Source organism: Pimephales promelas, chromosome 18, assembly GCF_988280905.1.
Source record: "Pimephales promelas chromosome 18, fPimPro1.hap1.1, whole genome shotgun sequence".
NCBI classification, from domain to species: domain Eukaryota; kingdom Metazoa; phylum Chordata; class Actinopteri; order Cypriniformes; family Leuciscidae; genus Pimephales; species Pimephales promelas.
The window spans coordinates 10107042-10128006 of record NC_142786.1 but is presented as its reverse complement, the minus strand read 5'-3'; the positions used below and the strand labels follow the sequence as shown (position 1 = coordinate 10128006).

Below are 20965 nucleotides of genomic sequence, written 5' to 3'. Positions count from 1 at the left end.
AGGCAAAAAATGAACGGGCCAATCAAATTGCCAGGGCGGGCTTTATACGATGATGGACAGATGATCTGCAGGGACGTAATCATCACGTTATCAAAGAGCGCTTGTCAAAGATGACTGCAGCTGGAGAATTGAGCTGTATAGATTCCTCTGTCGCGTCTTTTGTAAAATAAATCGACAGTGCATTCATTTTAATAGATAAACATAGAACTGCAATCAAGGCATTTGTCGATCGGAAAGATATTTTTGGCGTCCTTCCTACATGATTCGGGAAACGTGTAACTTATCAGCTGGCTCTGACAGTCGCTAAGAAGATGGGACGTAATGAAAAGCCTGAGGTCGTTGTGGTTTCTCCTTTGGTGGCACTCGTGGAGAAGTAAGTAAAGAAGTAACACTCATTATTTAACTTCTAAAAATAAATAAAGTAGGCTACGTTCTGTATTTGAAAACTGCGCTATGCAAAGGAGTTGACTTACTGCGTTGCTCTGATTGGTTGTAGGTCTACCGACTATCCAATTGAGTGCAGAGGTTGTTTTTTTTTTCCTGGTTCGGTTATGACACGCCTCATAATCAAAGCCCAATGGAGGAGTTTCAGACTCATATTCTCTCTTGAATATGACGAAGTCAGGCTAAAAATGCCCTAGATATTGACTGAAAATTTTCATATTTTTTGTTATTTGTCTCTCTTGTTCTTACTATAAACAAAAATATCTTTGTGTGTGTTTTTCTTTTTTATAGTATATAAATGTTCGGAGTTGTATTTGTTTTAAAAAGAAAAAAAAAATATTATACCTGGAGGACATTAAGTTAAGTTACAAACTTAATTTAATATAGTGATAATACCGTATACCATGACAAAAGCTTCGGCAATTATCATGATATGAAAATTTGATACCATAAGATGTCTATCAACACCAGAGGATGATAAAAATAATTAACTGTGTGTGTGTGTGTGTGTGTGTGTTTTAGATAAAGAAATGAGGAACCAAAAAACTAAAGTGAGAATGCTAAAAATAGAAACCTGTGCAAAAAATTGAAACAACAGAGCAAAAATAATGCTAAAAAGAAAGTTATTTTAGACTAGTAAAAACTTGCAAAAAGAAATCAGAACAGTATTTTTGGAATTTAGGATCCCAGCAACTCATTCCGTGTTGTAAACACCTGTGAGAGCAGCACACAGAAGCAGACCAGGGGCCCGTTTCAGAAAGGAGGTTAAGTGAAAACTCTGAGTATGTTAACCCTGAAATGAGGGAAACTCTGGGTTTTCCGTTTCAGAAAGGGGGGTATATCAAACCCGAGAAAGCAGAGTAAGTCAAGCCCGTTTCTGAAAGAGAGGTAACTTATACTCAGAGTCAGTTACCATGGTAACTTACTCTGTGAACCTAACCTGGTCGGGAGCAGGTTTTCTTCAGTAAACTCAGAGTTTCTTGCGGTCTCCTCCCCTTTTTTAAAGAGGAAGTGCTGTTTAAACACTAACAATAAAATGTATTTACACATTCTTTAAGGAATATATATTGTTTGTCCATGTTTTAATTGACTAAATCTGTTTTGCAGCAATTTGCCAAAAAGTAAAAGGATTAAAACGTTTGCTAAACTTTTATTTGATTACCACCATTTTTTATAATATATTTCTATTAAATCATTAAAAAAATGGAATAAAAAACATTTAATAGAACTCAATTGTTTTTCAAACATAATTTAATAAGTTATTAATGATAAAAATAAGACGTTAATCTTATTCATAATCAATTATTGAAGTTAGTTGATTACATATGTTTTATTGAACAAATGTTTAATTTATTTAACTCATTTTCATTTTAACTGATGATAATAATAAGAACCGTAATTTAATAATGCTGTTTATATATTTAATAATTGTTTAATACCATAAACCGTGATATTTTCTGAGACGGTTCTTATACTGTGAAACTCTCATACCCCACATGGGGGAGTCCCGCACCCCACCCCCACTGTTAAACAAGTTACTCAGCAACTTTTACTGTTTTAAATTAACTACTTTTTACTTTTTAGATTTTTAGACTGGTATTTTTACTTAAGTAAAAATGTATCAAAGTAATTGTAGACTACTTTAGGTTGAATAACATTCTTCCAGTTTCACCTCTGATATTATAACAGTTACTCTAAAATAGTTATGAATTATTAACAACAAATGACATCTTCAGCGGTGTAGTTAGATTAATGTAATAATTACTATCTCTAGAAAGTATTGGTCTACATATTACTAAATCCTATATCAACCTCAACCACTTGATTAACACAAGGAGGAGAGACAAGAAACTGCACTTTTAATGCTCTCAAATTAACAATATACAATTGCATGAATTATTCTTGAATTGATCAAAGTGTGTAGAGGGAGAAGGTTACATAAAACATATAACTTTTAAAAATGTATGTTAAATGCACTATTGTTTTATACTGAATTAGTATATAGTTTATGCAGTAGCTTCTTTAATGTAATTGCATCATATTTTATTTTAAATTACAGAAGAATTAAGAGTAACCCCCTTAATTAAATTACAATATTTAGATCACTTGTTAATTAATTACACCTAACACCTCTTTTTGTCTGGCGCTGTTGCCATGGTGACTCATAATATCTGCGCTCCATTGATAATGGCTTTTTATAGTTGTGGTGCACGCGCTTAACTCAGAGTCGGTCAACTCAGAGTTGATTGAACTAACTCATTTCAGCTGTTCTGTAACCGAAAACTCAGAGTTTCCCATCTCAGGGTAAGTCAACTCAGAGTTCAAGCTTTAACTCAGAGTTGGTTGAGCCTCCTTATTGAAACGGGCCCCAGATCTAAACCTGTTTAAACACACTCGCATGCCTTCACTTCATCAGCCAATTAAAGAGCAGACCTCCAACACCTATCACATGACTCCAAGGAATTCAACAAGCTACTGGACGAACTCAAAATCCCAATGTTATGAAAGTGCGGAAATATGCTTGGTCATAATATTAGAGCAGTCCATATTAAGCATGTGCACATATTCAAAAACGCTACAGTCCGGTTCTGTAATATATATCCAATTAACACACATGGACAACCACAAACACCCTCTATTTTGTCTGAAAAAGCCCACTATAAACTGAAGACAATCCAAACTGAAGAGTGGAGGAACTGAAAGATACTTTTACAATATTACAGGACTTTAAGAGCACATCTTTCTTCAAACATAAATTAACCAAAGGCCATTAGTTAAAAGTAATTTAACTTAGATACTGCATCATGACATGCATTTAACTCTCTCTCTCTCTCTCTCTCTCTCTCTCTCTCTCTCTCTCTCTCTCTCTCTCTCTGTGTGTGTGTGTAAACAGGCGGCAAGCTGGTCTTGTGATTCCATGGCAAGCCTTTTTCTGTTGTTCACACTATGTGCCCTAAAGTCCAAAGCCAATCATATAGCCCTTCACAAATAGATTATAATGTTACATACAAAACTAAATCAAAAATATTAAAGGAGTAAAAGGAATCATGATTAATGAATTCTCAGCAGGGGAGTCACTAAAATGCAGCTGGCGCAGGACAAAATTATTGGCAAAGAAAAAAATGCAATAACTAATTAATTAAGTTACTCCATATAAATTATATGCTTCATTTTTTTTTCCAAACATTGTATTTATTATCATCAGCATCTGTATTTTTTTTTATCCAATAATAAAAATAGACAATATCATGGCTTAATTTAAAAATGTATTGTTTTTTATTGAATATTGCAGCGTGAATTTTATTTTACTTTTTGAAATTCATGTGCCCTTGTGATCTTTAATTAAAAAAACGTTCTCTTGCTCTACATATCTTCTCTTCTCTGATGGCACTCACATCAGATTACAGCAATAGCAAACCACATCCATCCATCAATTCCCAATGGACAAAAATCAAGTCACGCCCAACATCTTTTCTTGTTCGCGAAGCCGATTCACTTGGATATAAGTAACCGGCATTAGAAAAGACAACTACTACTTTAATACCACATTTAATTTCATAACTTTAAAATTACTCATCTTTTCTGCTTACATTAAAAATATTATTAAACAGCTATTCACATCCTCAATTAGCCTGTAAGTTATGCATCAGACATGTTTAAAGTTTAAACAGACATTACAATACAGATTTAAAATATCAGCAATCATATTGTCGATAAGTCACAGCATCACTGTCTTAAGGCAAAACTGTAACTTACCTACTCTATTTAGTGACCATAAGAAAATTAAGTAAAATATACGAATAAACCATTTTTAAAAAACCCACATAAGTTATTCTGAAATGTAAGGGAATGTAAGGGTCAGACAAGAGAACTAAGATTTCATTAAGCATCCCTAAGCAGAACTAAAAAGAGGAAGGACACAAGTCTTCAATCAGATCAGTTCCTAAACACAACACAACATCTTCCCCAATATCAGGATAAAGAATGGAGAGGAAAAAAATGAAAGGATATGTATATTACATCAGACAGACATTGAACTTGTGGACTAATATGGAAAATGAAATTCAATTTGAAACTTACAGGCTCCCCTACAGCCTAAATATCCAGGACAAATTTCAAAGTGGTTGTTATAATCACTCATAGGCATGTCCCCGACGCTTTACGATAGAAAACATGTAAAAGTTGGATTTATTGATGGAGCTCTAAAGGCCTACAGGACTGGCAGCTCCACACTTCCGATATGAATCGTTGTATAACTTCTCAGACTTTTGTTGTCCCAGCATTTAGCTTTGACAAACACTCCGACTGTCGTTAACGAGAGTTTCAATGCAGTAAAGGGAATTAAGCTCACCTATTTACCTGCAACGCTTCACGCGGGTCTGCCCATTCTGCCCAGTGCAGTCTGCATGTAAACACTCTAGCGCGAGTCTAGGCGGATGTGCCGCAGAACAGCTGATCAAGCACGTGACCAGACGGGAAGTCTCAAGCCTGTGAGCGACTTCAGATGTCACTGGTTAGAAATGTGCGCGATAATTTATCGGGTTTTTTTTATGGAAAGTCAGAAATAACTCGTCTAATACAAGAGCTTGTGGTGCATTATGTTGAAATTTTTCTTTATATCACCAAAAAGCCACCATAAAAACACGTGTTTTTCGAGTCCTATTTTACCTGCCTAAATTAATTTGATTAATCTTTGCTAAAAAAAATTTCGTAACACAAATTAACCATCTCATTTGATTTTCACATAACACACCTGTCCTCCGTGACTCGTCAGACCATAACTCAATCCTTAATATAACTTAAAACTTAAGGACAAAAGAAGATACATCTATATATATATATATATATATATATATATATATATATATATATATATATATATACTATAATATAGTGACAGAAGGGAGATTTTTAAAAAAAAAAAAATTCTTTAGAATATTCCTCTAATTTTTAAACATAAGGTTAAACTCTACTCTTTGTCAACACTGACAGATATGAAATCAAAGTTAGTGGGATTTTTTAAATATTTTCCTTTATTTTAAGTGGATCATGTTAGTATATAGCTAAATAAAGTGTGTCTTGAATTTAATACAAGTGTGAAATGAAAAATAAAAAAGCCAATACTCTCATATTGTTTTGATTGTGGTGACAGTTCAATCGATGGAGTTTAAATTCAGTATATCCTGTAATGTATTCTCAATTTATTCCCGGTGAATGCCAGTATTAATAATGAATATTTGACACATTTCTTTAGTTGCAGATAGTTTTGACCCCATATAGAGTGATATGTGTGAGGAATGAGAAAATGGAAGCAGCAGGTGGTGAAAGTGTCTGAATAATTAAAAAGAAAAACTCAATTTAAGATGGTAAGAAAATGCTGAAGGCAACAGCATTGTCAGTTCTGATGCTAATTAGTGTAAAAAGGAAGTTATAATCGAGAACACCATCACAGTAAACATCCATATAAAGCCCATTTTCATTCTGGATCTTGAATAAAATGGCTTCAAACATGAACAATAACACTACAGATTTATTGTAATAGAGAGAGAATTATTCACTGTAATTAAAAGTGCTGTTTCTATTGTGTTTTGTTGACAATAATACAGTAATGTGCTGTTTGCTTCTAAACATATAATACATCATGGTTTCAGGGCCTCTGGCAACTATCTTGTAAAAGACAACACTGCCTGGCTAAATATGCCACCATTAACACTGATTCACGTTGCCTGCCTGCAAACATACAGCTGAGGATTTGAGCAAACAAGCCAATAAATAATGATACTATAAAATTGCAAATCTTATTCATTTAGGGGTGTAAATATTTTTCTAAAAACAATTCATTTGCAATTCTTACCTTAATTAAGTGATACATTATGAAAATGGTGTCTCAATTTGACTTGAATATTATTATCACTCAACATCGCATCAGAGTTAGTTTTTACAACACATTCTCATCCCAAAAAGTCATATAACTGACTTTTTGGGACGTCTTTTGACCATACGTCAATATTCGCCTTTTTAGGGCCCCCTTAAACGTCGCTAGATGGTGATCCCGGGCCGTCATACAACTGACGCTTTACCTTTAACGTCAGTTAGGTGACGGGTTAGGTTTAGGGTTAGGTTTAGGTCTGGGGTAGAGTTAGGATCCCATAACCTCATCTACCGACGTTTAAGGGGGCCCTAAAAAGGTGAATATTGACGTATGGTCAAAAGACGTCCCAAAACGTCAGTTATATGACTTTTTGGGGTGAGACTGCGCTGGTTTTTACACCCCTAATATTCAAAGAACATTTATTTAAATAAGAACAGTGATATTTCATTTCTTCTGTCCTTGGCACGTCCATTGTGAAATCCTCAAAATTCCAAATCTATGGTCCATCCAAAGATTGAGGTTTTAGCAAAACACCTTGTGCATAAAGGCACAACTGTAAATATGCTACATTAAAAGTTTTATATTACCTGGTATTCATTGCTGTTTGTTTGTTTAAATGGGATTTATTACACCACCGTTCAAAGGTTTAGGGTCAGTAGGTATTTTGTGAAATATTATTACAATTTAAAATAAGTGTTTTTTTTAAATATATTTTAAATGTAATTTATTCCTTTAATGGCAAAGCTGAATTTTCAGCTTCAATACTCCAGTCTTCAGAAATCATTATAACATGCTCATTTGGTGCTCAAGAAAAAATGTCTAATTATCAATGCTGAAAACAGATTTTTCCCCCCATTTTGCCGCATTATACATTTCTTTAGTGTCACTTTTGAGCTATTTAATGTGTTCTTGCTGAATAAAAGTATTAATTTTATTCAAACAAAATGACCCCAAACTTTTGAACTGTAGTGTATGTATTTTTAGGAGTTTATGAATTGGCAGTAGGCGGGGCTATCATCATGCTCCTCCTTACATGGAAGCTCCTCCTCTTCTTTAATAGTAATGATAAAACGAGTTTGTGTAGATGCATTCTGTTCCACCGCATCAATGTCTTGTTTCCCTGTCATCATGTTAGCAGTTGTCTTCTCATCTTTTTCCATTGCTTCCCTGCATTCATCCTCTGCCTCCATGTAATCATCTTCACTTTCCCCAATCACTCTTTCTCTGCTGTTGTCCTGTTCTTCCTGTCTGAGCCAGTTGTGACCATTAAAAAAGCTGAGAACAGCCTCTTTGGCTACACCCAGTTGAGCAGATAGTGTATGAATGGCCTCTTGATCTGGATGTAGTCCCACTTCCTGAATGAAACTCTGCAAGATTGCATGGGCCTCTGGTGGTAAAGACCTGCTGCCTAGATTTGGGCCCATGTGAGAGTCTCTAGGACCTCCAGTGATAAGATGGTGCTGGAGGAACGGTTGATGGTGCTGAGGTGGAATTGCATGTAGTTGTTTGTGCTGCTTTAGCGTCACCACATGCTGTGGTATCACCTTTATAAAATAAATATAGATAAGGTAAATAATTATGAGAGCGAACACTTCACAAACCAACATTTTTTTTACAAAATGTGGCTAATTTGATATATTATGGCTTATATAGATGAAATTAAACTATAAATGTACGGTCAGCAGTTGGATATTCATAATGTACTGTAATTGTTTGTGTGTGAGCTCTTACTTTCAGTTGTTCAGTCAGTGGTCTTGTGTGTTTTTCTGAGTAGAATGTCTGCCCAGTATTGCTCTCTTGGTCATAAATAACATCTCGCTCTGATTGGTTGAGGTTTAGAAACTGGCGTATCAAAGACAGATTTTCCCAGAGTGTACGATTCTGAGGAGAAGGCTCCTCCTTCCAGCGCAGGAGCTCACACAGCCAACCCTAACACAGAAACAAAAACAGTGGGGTTCAAACATCTCCGACAATGTTGAAAATCTGATTCAAAGTCTAATTTAATCCTGGTGATTAATGTAATGTTTTAGGATTTTTAGCGATTTAAAATGAGGAAATATTTTGATGTAAAATGTGCTTTCTGTGGCATAAATATTTAAATATATAATAAATATTTATATGTAGGAGATAAATATTTAATTTTCAAGAAATATTTTAAGTTCTGCAGTATTTCTAGGTCAGTAGACAAATAAGCAAATTTGTGACGTTAACCATATGAATGCCTTTGTTCAAAACGTGAGATTTTCCAAGTTATCTCACAAATTTTTATGCTGATAATTTAATTTGCAATAGGGGGAAATGTAAAATGACCCGACTGTACATTTTCTTTCTTAACTTGGGAGGGACTAATTTTTTTTATTACATTCAAGGTATATAATAGTGGCCAAAAGTGATGTCTGGCCTAGAAAAAAAATACATATTCACCCTCTATTCAAATATTATAAAAATTGTATTAAAGATTCTGTAAGCAAATTGTATAGTTGTTCTTGGAGTCAACTGTTTTTGTGTGTGTGTGTGTGTGTGTGTGTGTGTGTGTGTGTGTAAAGCAATGAAGCATGCCAAATTTTGCAAGGCCATCATACAAAGAAATTATGAACACCTGCAAACACAAGCGGGAACCAATTAATTATTAATAACTTCTGTTGTTGTCAATTTATGCTTTTTCCCTTGAGCTTTTTATTTTTCTATGCATTTTTTGCAAAGGAAAATAAAACTTGTAGCTTTGCCATTTTCGCAAAATAATTTTGTCATATAAATACCTTGACCAAGTGTTTTGATCTTCCCTCATATGTAAAATATTTTTAAAAATCTAAAATATTCAAACTTTTAAGGTCATCAAAAACAAATAACATCACAAAACATCACTTTTGGCCACTACAGTATAAATACAAGTCCTTGCTTTCATATAAATATTTATTATACATTTAAATATATTTCAAACATATCTACCTTGAATGCAATGCAAGTCGCTTTGGATAAAAGCATCTGTCAAAATGTATAAATGTACTATCTTGTCTCCTGTTTATTAGTATATTAGATTCATTTAGTACACATGCACACACATGTACCTGACTCTTGGCTGCAGAGACTTTTGCAAACAATGCCTGTGACACTTTGGCTCGTCTCATTTCCTGCTGTATTTCATCATAGATGCCGTAGTTGATTCCAGAATCATCGCATTCCACTTTCACTACAATCTCCTTGGAAACAGGTGAAAGTTTTGCCTGTAATGAGAGATTTGTTTTATAGACTGAGAAGTGGCACTTATTATTATTATTATTAATAATAATTAATTTGCATAAGATTTATCTGCACTGTCTATTGAGATTATAGCACATGCTAATTTACATTTTTGGTCCATAATTCCATTTAAATGACAGTGAACCTGAATGGGCAGAGGTGAGCTGGTGTTGTAGGTGGTGTTGAGGTTACGCTCTCTTTCCTCCAGATAGATGGAGTCCCTCTGGCTCAGTGGCAGTTGCAGGAAGGCCTGCATGGCTCTAAGGTTAACTAAAAGAGACTGAGACGCGCACCGTGGGTCTTCTTCCTTGCGCAAGATCTCCGACAGCAGGCCCTATTGCAAAATACAATTTACATATAATTATTTAGCAGATGCTTTTATCCAAAACGACTCACATATGAAGACAACAAAAACAATCAAACCAAAAATAGGGTAACAATATTCAAGTGCTGTGACAGTTAGTCTAACACAGTACACATAGCAAGGTTTGTTTTTTTTACATGGACATACACTTTATTATGTGTATATATGTTAGAAACCAAGGGGGAAATAAGAGTTAAGGCCCATTTACACCAAGGACAATACCTAAAAGTGCTCCTTTTTAATTTGACTTGAGTAAAACTACAAAAGTACTTGATTGTTTAATGTACTTAAAAGTAAAAGTAAAACGTACTGATTGATAAACCATGTTTATCATTTAGCCAGCACTAGTCAGACTCATTAGTCAACACTACCGGTAATTAAAAGGATTAAGCAGACTAAATAATATGGTATATAATATTTATCTGCAAATAAGCTAACTTTTTATTTTATCACCAACACTATAAAAACATTAAACTTCAATATAATAAAATATCAATTTAACTTACTGATAATTGAAGTGTGCAAACAAGTGAAATAATAGTATTTTAAAAATAAGGAAAAACAAAGTTTGTGTAAATGTGACATACAAATATACTAGTTTTATATCATTTGTAACTGCTACGACTGCAAGGAAGATGCATTAATTGAAGGGTTAGTTCACCCAAAAATGAAAATTCTGTCAGTATTTACTCACCCTCATGTTGTTCCAAACCCCGTAAGACTTTCGTTCATCTTCGGAACACGAATTAAGATATTTTTGATGAAATCTGAGAGCTGGATCACTCCTGAATTCTAGTCCATAGGCTTCTTGAGGAATTGAAACTTGCTGGCCTCGAAAAGTTATTAAAGACATTGTTAAAATAGTTCAAGTGACTACAGTGGCTCAATCTTAAGTTTATCAAAAGACGAGAACACTTTTTGTGTGCAAGAAACAACAAAATAACGACTTTATTTCAACTATTCATTTACTTCTCTCTCTGCCTTGAGTCAGGTTACTAGTTTAATAGCGTAAGCTTCTGTTGTTGTACGTCACACGCATCACACACATGACCAGCGTCGGCCAATAGTGAGCCTACGTTTGACGTATCTTTACGCTATCACACTACGTTAACTGACTAGAGGCCCATAGAGAAGGAAGTGAATAGTTGAAATAAAGTTGTTATTTTTGTTTGTTTTTGCACACAAAAAGTATTCTCGTCACTTGATAAAGTTAAGATTGAGCCACTGAAGTCACTTGGACTATTTTAACTAGACAGATAAAGGATTTTGAAGGCCGATACCGATACAAGTATTTTTGGGTTTTAAAATCCGATATATCGGCCGATATTTTTTTTTTATTAAATATTGTTGGATTTCACACACGTCACGTGTAAAAGAAAAGCGAACTTTTCTGCACAAGATACGTTTGATACTTTTTCTCTATGTCTAAATGTTCACTCCACGCAAGTATAACTTACATTTTACAATGCAGGGACTGTAACTAGATATATGCTAGTTATAAATACAGTAATCATTACTTTATTTAGGCAGAAAAAGTTCATTGTGGTTTCCAAGCTCATTAATGTTAACGTTAGCGGTCTTCCACTGATGATAGTAGCATTAGCTAGCTTTGTGGTTAGCTAGTCTATGATGAGCCTTAATTTAGCAATAGATAACATACATTTTCAATATAACAGGCCAAAGAGAGATGATTGAAGCGTGTTTCGTCCATTTTTATTTCATTTTTTTTTTTTTTTTTTTTACAAATATTCATTTATCGGCCATTATAACTGCCGATACCGATATTATGGAAAATGCCTAATATCGGCCGATAATATATCGGTCTGGCTCTAATTTTAATGATGTCTTTAATAACTTTGAGGCCGGCAAGTTTCAATTCCTCAAGAAGCCTATGGACTAGTATGGAGGAGTGATCCAGCTCTCAGATTTCATCAAAAATATCTTAATTTGTATTCCGAAGATGAACGAAGGTCTTACGGGGTTGGAACAACATGAGGGTGAGTAAATACTGACAGAATTTTGATTTTTGGGTGAACCAACCCTTTAATAGGCTTTTTTAGGGAAAACAACACCTACCCCATACAGACCAGTCAGTCAGTTGGCTTCAAAAGCTGGCCCTTTTACACCGGATGTACTTCACAAATAATTTATGTAATTTCTTTTACAATAATTATTATTCAGTACTAAAATTCAGCGTCAGTAACCTACTTTCTGCACCATCATGCTGGCAATATCCTGGTTCTTGGCTCGTTTCGTGAACAGCTATTCGCGATTGAACATCTATTCAGTGTGATTTGTCAACCAATTCAACAGATTATTTGAAAACAATAAGCTTGTTCACAAATCAGACACTATTCTTGCATCTTAGGGGTGACGATTTCTTCAGCTCAAAATAATGAGGAACAACGTTTTTATGAAATGTAGCTTTAGAATGTAGTGCAGTAGAAATACACACACACACACATATATAAACTCAAATAAAGTACAGATACTTAAGTACAGTAACAAAGTAAAAAAAAAAAATGCTTAGTTACTGTCCATCACTGAGAGCATGCTTATAATAAACAGAATGATATTGTGCATTGGTGTGAACGCTAATATAGTTATTGTCATAGTTATCTTTGTAGTCATCGTTCTTGGTGTAAATGAAACTTTACAACCTTACAACACAGCACATTTACGCATTTGACTGACACTTTTATCCAAAGCAATTTCCATTGCATTCATGGTATGGTGTACATTTCATACATATTTAAATGTAATAAATATTTATAAGAATTTACGGAATGTAAGGACTAATATAAATGGATATAACTTGAATGCATATGATTTTTTTTTACCTGAGTCCTGTTAATGGCCACTCGTGCAAACACTGCTTGGGAAACCCCTGCTCTCTTCAACTCCTCACGCACCCAATGATAAATTTCAGGTGACACGTCGGTGACAGGTGAGGGACATTGGGTCACAGTAGGTGGGGACACATTGCATTTTGGAGGAGTCTGTAGCGGCGCAGGATGAGGCCCGTGTGTGTGAGGGTGAGTAAGAAATTGAGACATGGCATGCTGCTGTGAGAGGAGCTGAGCCATCACCAGACCAGGCATTCCAGCCTGCATCTGAACAACACCGCGTGACTCCGCCCCACTGCCTTCGATTGGTTGCTGGTACAGAGTGGGCTGGCTGGAAGATGAGGGTTGGTTGCAGTGCCTGTTCACATCACCTGAGTAGAAGTAAAAATCTTTAGTGACTCAATAGTCATTTTAAATCACTGGGGCCTATTTAAAATTCAGTCTGCCAAATCATATATGTAGGTATTATAATTCCCATATATAATTCACAAAATTACTGCAACTCAGATAAATGCAGCATCAGTGATAAAAAGAGACTTTTTATCACTGATTCTTTTATTATTACTACTGATATTATTATTTCTTTCAAATAATAATAATAATAATAATCACACTGACCCCAAACCTTTGAACGGTTGTGAGTTTATGAACAACATTTTGTAATACCTACTGCATAAGCTAATGTTAACGAATTAAACCTTACTATAAATTAGATATAAATATATAATATAAACTTGTTAGAAAACTACTAGCTGTTAGAATGTGAATTTATGAGCTATGTTTAGAAAACATACAGAAAGTTGCTACTCACCCATCATAGATTTTGCCCTCTTGTAGTGTTTGTACCACTGGCCGAATTCCTGACATCTCGCAGCAGAAATACTGGCGTAGTAAGTGCCGTTTACCACTGATGAAATCATGCTCTTTCAAACAAAAAAACAAGACAAGTCAATATGTACTCATATGCATGAACCAAAAATGACAGGAACAGAAATTTAGTAATTGCATATACAGGATTAGTCCTTGAAGTGTGCCTTGGAACTGACTAAATGTGTCCAGAAAGGATGTGCTGAAGGTTTTTTTCTCCTTGCTAAATAGATTTAATAGCTGGTTCTCAAACTAGGGATGGATCTTAATGGTAGGGTGTATTCTTCAATGTGCTTCTTTGATCATAGTTCTGCTCTTTAACCATGAGATATGAAGCAATTAACCCTGTCTTATTCTATAGCTACATGCAATTAACTGTGTTCAAGTTAGTATGCATGTTATATGGATGGTGTACAGCTAAATATTTACAGTGTCTAATTGCGCACCACTTTTGTTGTGAACGTGTACCTGAGATAATGGACACTCTTTAGCCAGTGTGCTCTGATTCATCTCTTTCAGCAGCTCCTTCAGTGCATTTCTGACAGTAGAATGAGTCCACTGCTCAGCAGGTAAGTCCTCTAATTTAGAAACACTAAAAGAGAGAGAGAGAGAGAAAGAGCGTGTGCGTGAGTCAGTGAGAAAAAAAAAACAGTGTACTGCAATAATTAATTACACTGTGGGACATTAATCACAAATAATTATTATTTCACAAATAGCTATATTATTATGTGTTTATCCTCAAAACTTTAATAACTATAATAACTTTTAATAATTTTGAAATTAGTTTTAATACTAAAATACACGTGAAAAATGAGTCATCATAAATTAGAGCAGCTTTAATTCTGTAAAGTAGTTCATCATTCTGATAGGCCTGTTTGCTAAAGCCCAGAGAGAAACGTGACACTCAAAGTAACTGTGTGTGAACGTTGTACCTGTGTAGTTTTATTCTTAAGGTGATGACATGGTAAAGGTCTTGTAGCATGTCTCCTACTGTTGCTTCAGAGGTGTCTGTCACAGTGGACAGAGCCACAGGGTTCCAATGGCCAACTTGAACCTGACCTAAAGCAGACATTAATGTTATTACAATATATGACTACTTATGTGATCCTAATATAGTTACTGACCCCCTAGTTCTGGATTTTGGAGTTGTTGTTGTGTTAACAACATACCATATATGTTATGTTAAGAGATTTGACCATCTAAATATTTTTGCAATATTGATGTGTATTTTTTATTGTGTAATTTGATTGTACATCCTTTTTAATGTCTAAATTCTATTACAAGTAAGCTGCTGTTCAGAGGTTTTGGGGTCAGTCATATATATATATATATATATATATATATATATATATATATATATATATATATATATATATATATATATATATATTTAACATTTTTAATCAGTAAGGATGCATTAAATTGATGAAAAGAGATAGTTAAGACTTGTGTCTTGTTACAGTTTTTTTTTTTTTTTTTTTACAAAAGGCTGGGGTCTTTTTAACTTTTTTTATTCGTCACAGAATCGTGGGAAAATGTACCACGGTTTTCACAAAAATAGCAGCACAACTGTTTTCAACATTGATAAATGTTAATATTAAGAAATGTTTTTTGAAAATTTTGAAATTTTTTGAAAACCAAATCAGCATATTAAAATTCAGCTTTGCCACCAAAGGGCTAAATTATATTTTTAAAATATATTAAAATAGAATTTAAAAAAAATGTAAAAATAATTCACAATATTACTGTTTTTAATTTGTTTGGAATTCAATGTGCATTGGTGGCATAAGAGACTTCTTTCCAAAACGTACAAAAGTCTTTGAATGGTAGTTAATGTGTAATGCACATAATGGAATATTATATGACGCAGGTATTTTTTTAGTCCCACTCCACTCCATCCCTTTTCTTCAGCCTTACATATTCAACTTGAATTGAGCGTAAATTATTCATCTGTGTGTGTGTGTGTACCTGTAGCCAGAGCCGCTGCGGTGTGTGTGTATCCCAGCTCTTGCAGTGCAGCTTCGGTAATCTGGCTGAACAGCAGGTCTTTCTTTAACAGCACAAATTCTGCATGCTCCGTCCTCTTCCTCTCTGAGGGTGGGACATCACTCTGCTCCACCATACAGAACACGGGAAGCAGACTGCCTGTGTGTACAGAAAGGAAGAATTATGACCACACAGACATCTTATGAGCAGACATTGCCCTGTATCTGTGTGTATGTCTGTGAATGGATACCTTTCCTGTGAGATGATGTTGTTTGTTTGGAGGCCAGGCTCACAGATGTGACTCCGGGTACAGGTAGATCTCTTGGATTCTCCATACGGGACATTTTACAGGGAGGATAAGAGGTTTCACACAGGACCGGCCCCTGGGTATTACTAGTGGTAGCCAAATGGTCCATCTTTTTTTTTTTTAAACTCAGCTCTCGCAACTATATAGAAAACAATAATGAGGAGAGAGATATGCTTTGAAGCTACTGTATCTTTAAGAATACATTTATATTACATACATTATAAATTTTTTTTGTCCCAGTCCACTCCATCCCCATCCTTCAGACTTACATATTCAACTTGAAATGAGCTTAATTTATTCATTAGTGTTGTGTGTGTGTGTGCGCGTGTCTCTTTCTATAGATAATACATACACTGCGGAACAAAACCATTTTAAGCAAGGATATGTGCCTATTAAACCACCCGGACCTGACTCGGAGACCCTGAGGGTGGTCTGTTTACTGGTTCTTCTAGACAAGAATTGGGTACTTTTTTGGTAGGTCAGGCTGGGAGACCATCAGCGTGCCCAGCTCGATATTAAACCAACTACGACCAGCAAACCATCTCAGGCTGGTTTTGGATGTTTTTGTTTAACGTTAGCCGTGAAGCGCTGCTACAGGTGCAGCATTACATGCCCAACCTGTGACACATTATGGTCTCGTCTTTTTTCTTCCTCTGCCATATTATTTAAGTCACTTATTTTACTTACTGCAGTACTGTTTTCCTGAGGTTTACAATCCTCCAGACGGGTATCCGAACATGCCGACAGATCGAGCGCGCGTCCCGAGGATCGCTCACTAACAAAAACACTGGCTCCAGAATCAACGCGCTGGTCCGGGGACAAGAGATGAGATTCTTGAACGGATTTATTTTATGAAGGAAGGTTTTTGTTCTTGGTAAAACGGGAAAATCACACACATTGAAATAAAAAAAGAGGGTTACAACGAGGAAAAACTGCTCGTATAATATAATGTACAAACACAGATCCGTAATTAAATCTCTAGGCGGCCCCACAAAGCATTACCAATATGATGTCACCAAGTACGGACCAATCAGCTTCTAGCGGAAGTGCCTTCTCACAGAATACATGACTATTTAAGTGTGGCAAGCCAAGTTAACATTTAATATTTTATATCCTAAGTTTTATTATTTATAGAGTTTGGTCTGATCAAAACTCTTATTTTCAGAGATGTGATCTACAAATTTATCTAGTCATACATTTCCGTTGGCTTACATCATAAAGAAGTCAAGAGTGCTGTCAAAAATGCAGATGACAGCACGTGATATTCTATTCGGAGCTGGGAATTGAATGTAAGAGATGAATGTAACTTTTATAGAAGAATTGGAAATTGAATTTATGTTTTGACTTTAGATTCCAATACATTTAAGTCTGAGTAATATTAACTACATAGTGATAAGGTTAGGGTCTGGTGCAGAAATTGCATGAAACCATACTTGATTTTTTTTTTTTTTTTCGTTTTGTACATGTAACGTGTAAAGACACTGTAAAATAAAATTATATATATTTAGATATTAAAAATAAAAAAAAATTAATATATTTATGTATTAATATATTTACATATTTACATTATGTATAATTAATGTATTAATATATTATTATATTGTATTAGCTATTATATATTATTAATATATATAAAAATGAAGTTCTTTTGGACTTTTTGAACCTTAAGAATACTGAAAAAATAGGCATATCAAAATATTAAGCAGCACAACTGTTTTCAACATTGATAATATTAAGAAATTTTTCTTGAACACCAAATCAGCGAGGTAGAATGATTTCTGAAGGATCATGTGACTTGAGTAATGATGCTAAAAATTCAGTTCTGCAATGAAAAACAGCTGTAATAATATTTAATACTAATAATAGTATTATTTCTGTTTTTTATGAAATAAATGCAGCCTTGGTGGGCATAAGAGATAACACTTTACTTGAAGGGGTGTACATAAGACTAACATGACACCTTCATAATCATGACATGACATATGTTATGAATATGAAGGAAGTTTTATGCATGTTTGTGACAAGCATTAAGTGTCATTCGCTTAGTTATGACATTTTTAATGCAAATATGACATTGTTTGAGATGTCTTTGTTATGACACCTTGACATTACTAAGACAACACAACCTCTCATAAACATGACATAGCAGATTAATTATCAAACTTAAGACTCAACCTTGCTTTATTGGTTAACATTACATTAAACTCAGGTGGTTAGTTTTGTCATTTGGCTGTCATGAAGCCATTATAACTTTTTAATGACAAATTCAATTTGTACTATATAGTTGAGGTCACGAAAATTATTTATGACACAGTTATAAATGCCTCATGACAGCCAATATCAAAGCCAACCACATGACAGTTTAACTTAATTTTATGTCAAGTTGTCATGACAAAGACACAGGTTATGATGTATTGGTTTTTGTCAAGATTTCATAACAAAGACATCTTAAACAATGTCATATTTGCATTCAAAATGTCATAGACAGTTGTCATAAATATGCATAAACCTTACTTATAACCTTATTTATAACCTTACTTATAACCTTATATCTATTAACATTCTTAAAGTGCCAATCTATGTTAAACTGTTAATCAGCCTCATCAAGTGATCTCTGTGATTAATGCTTGTTTGCACGTGTCTGTACACATGACAGTCACTGTATGAGGCAATCATTCTTTTCCTTAAACTTAATCATAATGAACAGAGCTTCATTTGTGTCTTTATTTGCATGAGTCTGCATACAACCATGAAATACATTCAGTACATGATTATATCAAATCAACACTTTTATTTTCATATAAAAACATGATTTACAAGGGCCTTTTCCATAACTGTGTTAAGCATGCATCAATACACACGAAACATGCAGATTTATGATTGGATTATCAAATTTGTAATTTGTCAAGTCAGCTCCAGTGGCTAAAGATTACACCACAGCAGTAATGATGATAATATTACCATAATGATATAAGAAAATTCTTTAATAAATCATATCATGTCGTCATCGTCAGATCATTTTATTGTAAATTGTTATTTATTTGAATGGGTTTTTGTTTCCAGCACTGCCTCTTCACTGGTATCTATGGCTTTATGCACAGCTGCAGTTCTTCTTTAACTTCAGCCAGCTTCTTGTTTCCTGTCTGCCATTATTGGACAAACTTTATTAATTCAGATGTGCCTGATTATTGTGGTTGTGACTACTGAGGTCAGACACTCCTGGATCAATCAGTTTGTCCAATAATGGAAGACAGGAAACGAGGAGCTGGCTGAATTTCAGGAAGTAGTACAGCTGTGAATAAAGCCAATTGTAAAAGGCACAAATGGGGTATTGTGACCATATGAACTGTAGAGGGCGGCATAGCCTGCTGTGTGTAATAGGCTACTTATAACAAAGAATCGTCATCTTCAATCCTTTTGACCATGCAAAGAAAATGATAATCTCTCATTTTTTCATTTTTCTCAACTGTTTTGAGTGTTGTTATATTTATAGTAACCCACTGTTTAATACAGTAGGCCTAATTTCCAAGTGTATATGGCAAGACACCCTGGGTGAATAGGTAAAAAAGAATTACTAAAATATATCACCATACTTATCCAATTGATTGATTACATTAAGAGTGACAAGTTTTCTGAAATGGTATGTTTAAGTATGCAAATGAGGCATTATCTAGGCTAATTAGATATAAACTAATGTGTATACATTTCTAGAACAGAAATATTGGATAAAGCTATAGGTTCAAAATTGTTTTCATTTTTTTTATGGCCAAAGAGTCAAATGTTTTCCAGAGGGGATTTTTGGATATCTCTCTTTATCACTCCATGAATTGGAAAATATTGTCAACAGCCAGAAAAAAAAAAACTCCTCTAAAAACCTTCAGAATGTATACAACTTTAAATTTTGGTGTTTGTGCTGCTGAAGTGGGAGCTTCTGACAAGATAAAAAGCTAATTTTGAGAAAAAGGCCTTTAACACTGTAATTGAAGTCTACAGATGCAAATATATAAAGTGTGTGTGTTTGTATGTTTTCTTTCCTCTAGTCTGAAAAAAATCCCTTTATGAAAAGCTAAAATTCCCAAAATCTCAAAAATTGACAGATCCACGAAAAAACATGTTTCTGCCTGTGTCTCACCTTTAATGGGTTGCGCCAACGGAAATCGCCAATTGAAATAAATAATTTCCAACTCTTTGGTTCAAACTGGTGCCTGCATTGACAGTTTTTTCCTCCTTTGAATAGGCAAATCATGTTGTACACAAAATACAATAATACTGGGCACTCTCAGGAAAAAAAGGTACAAAAGCTGTCACTGGGGCTGTACCTTTTCAAAAGGTAAACTTTTGTCCATTTTAGGTGCTAATATGTACATTTCAGGTGCTAATATGTACATTTTAGGTGCTAATATGTACATTTTAAGTGTTAATATGTACATTTTAGGTGCTAACATGTAAATTTTAGGTGTTAATATGTACATTTTAAGTGCTAATAAGTACATTTTAGGTGCTATTTAGGTGTTAATATGTACATTTTAGGTGTTAATAAGTAGACTACATTTTAGGTGTTAATATGTACATTTTACCTGCTAATATGTACATTTCAGGAGCTAATATGTCCATTTTAGGCCCTAATGTGTACATTTTAGGTGCTAAAATGTACATTTTAGGTGCTAATATGTAATGTTTAAGAGGCGAATATCCATTTAAGGTCCTAATATGTACATTTTAAGTGCTGATATGTACATTTTAGGTACTAATATGTACATTTTAGGTGCTAATATGTACCAATAAGGTACCAATATGCAGCCTTTGGGTACAAAAGTGTACCTTTTGAAAAGGTACAGCCCAAATGACAGCTTTTGTACCTTTTTTTCTGAAAGTGTAACATGCAAGATGCCCCGTTTAAGAACAATGTGGATTTACTTTTAAACTGTAACATAGATATTTAGCATGTGCAGGATGATGATGTGTCAAGAAATAAATACATTTTCTAATTATTTGTTATAGGAAAAGTGCTATATTCAATGAGGAGTAAGATGACCATG

General features: G+C 34.3%; 2 protein-coding genes across 6 annotated transcripts in view; both read right to left on the bottom strand.

Moving 5' to 3' along the window:
• The window catches only part of tbc1d5 (TBC1 domain family, member 5), a 36721-nt gene extending 31776 nt beyond the window's left edge, over positions 1–4945 (bottom strand). For 3 of the 5 annotated variants that reach the window (XM_039678631.2, XM_039678634.2, XM_039678635.2), the window contains exon 1: positions 4796–4945. The gene's annotated coding sequence lies outside the window, so the exon portion shown is untranslated. The remainder of the gene's footprint in view (positions 1–4795) is intronic. The other 2 variants (XM_039678632.2, XM_089123228.1) reach the window with 1 other exon arrangement.
• A 1011-nt stretch (positions 4946–5956) lies between these two features.
• On the bottom strand, positions 5957–16950 carry satb1a (SATB homeobox 1a). The gene is made up of 11 exons (XM_039678295.2): positions 16614–16950; positions 15870–16065; positions 15602–15778; positions 14566–14692; positions 14102–14225; positions 13578–13689; positions 12761–13137; positions 9702–9890; positions 9385–9540; positions 8048–8245; positions 5957–7860 (listed from the first exon to the last, which is right to left on the bottom strand). The coding sequence occupies exons 2-11, from the start codon at positions 16033–16035 to the stop codon at positions 7297–7299; spliced, it is 2190 nt and encodes a 729-aa protein (XP_039534229.2). The 5' UTR covers positions 16036–16065; positions 16614–16950; the 3' UTR covers positions 5957–7296.
• Between the last annotated feature and the right edge of the window lie 4015 nt (positions 16951–20965).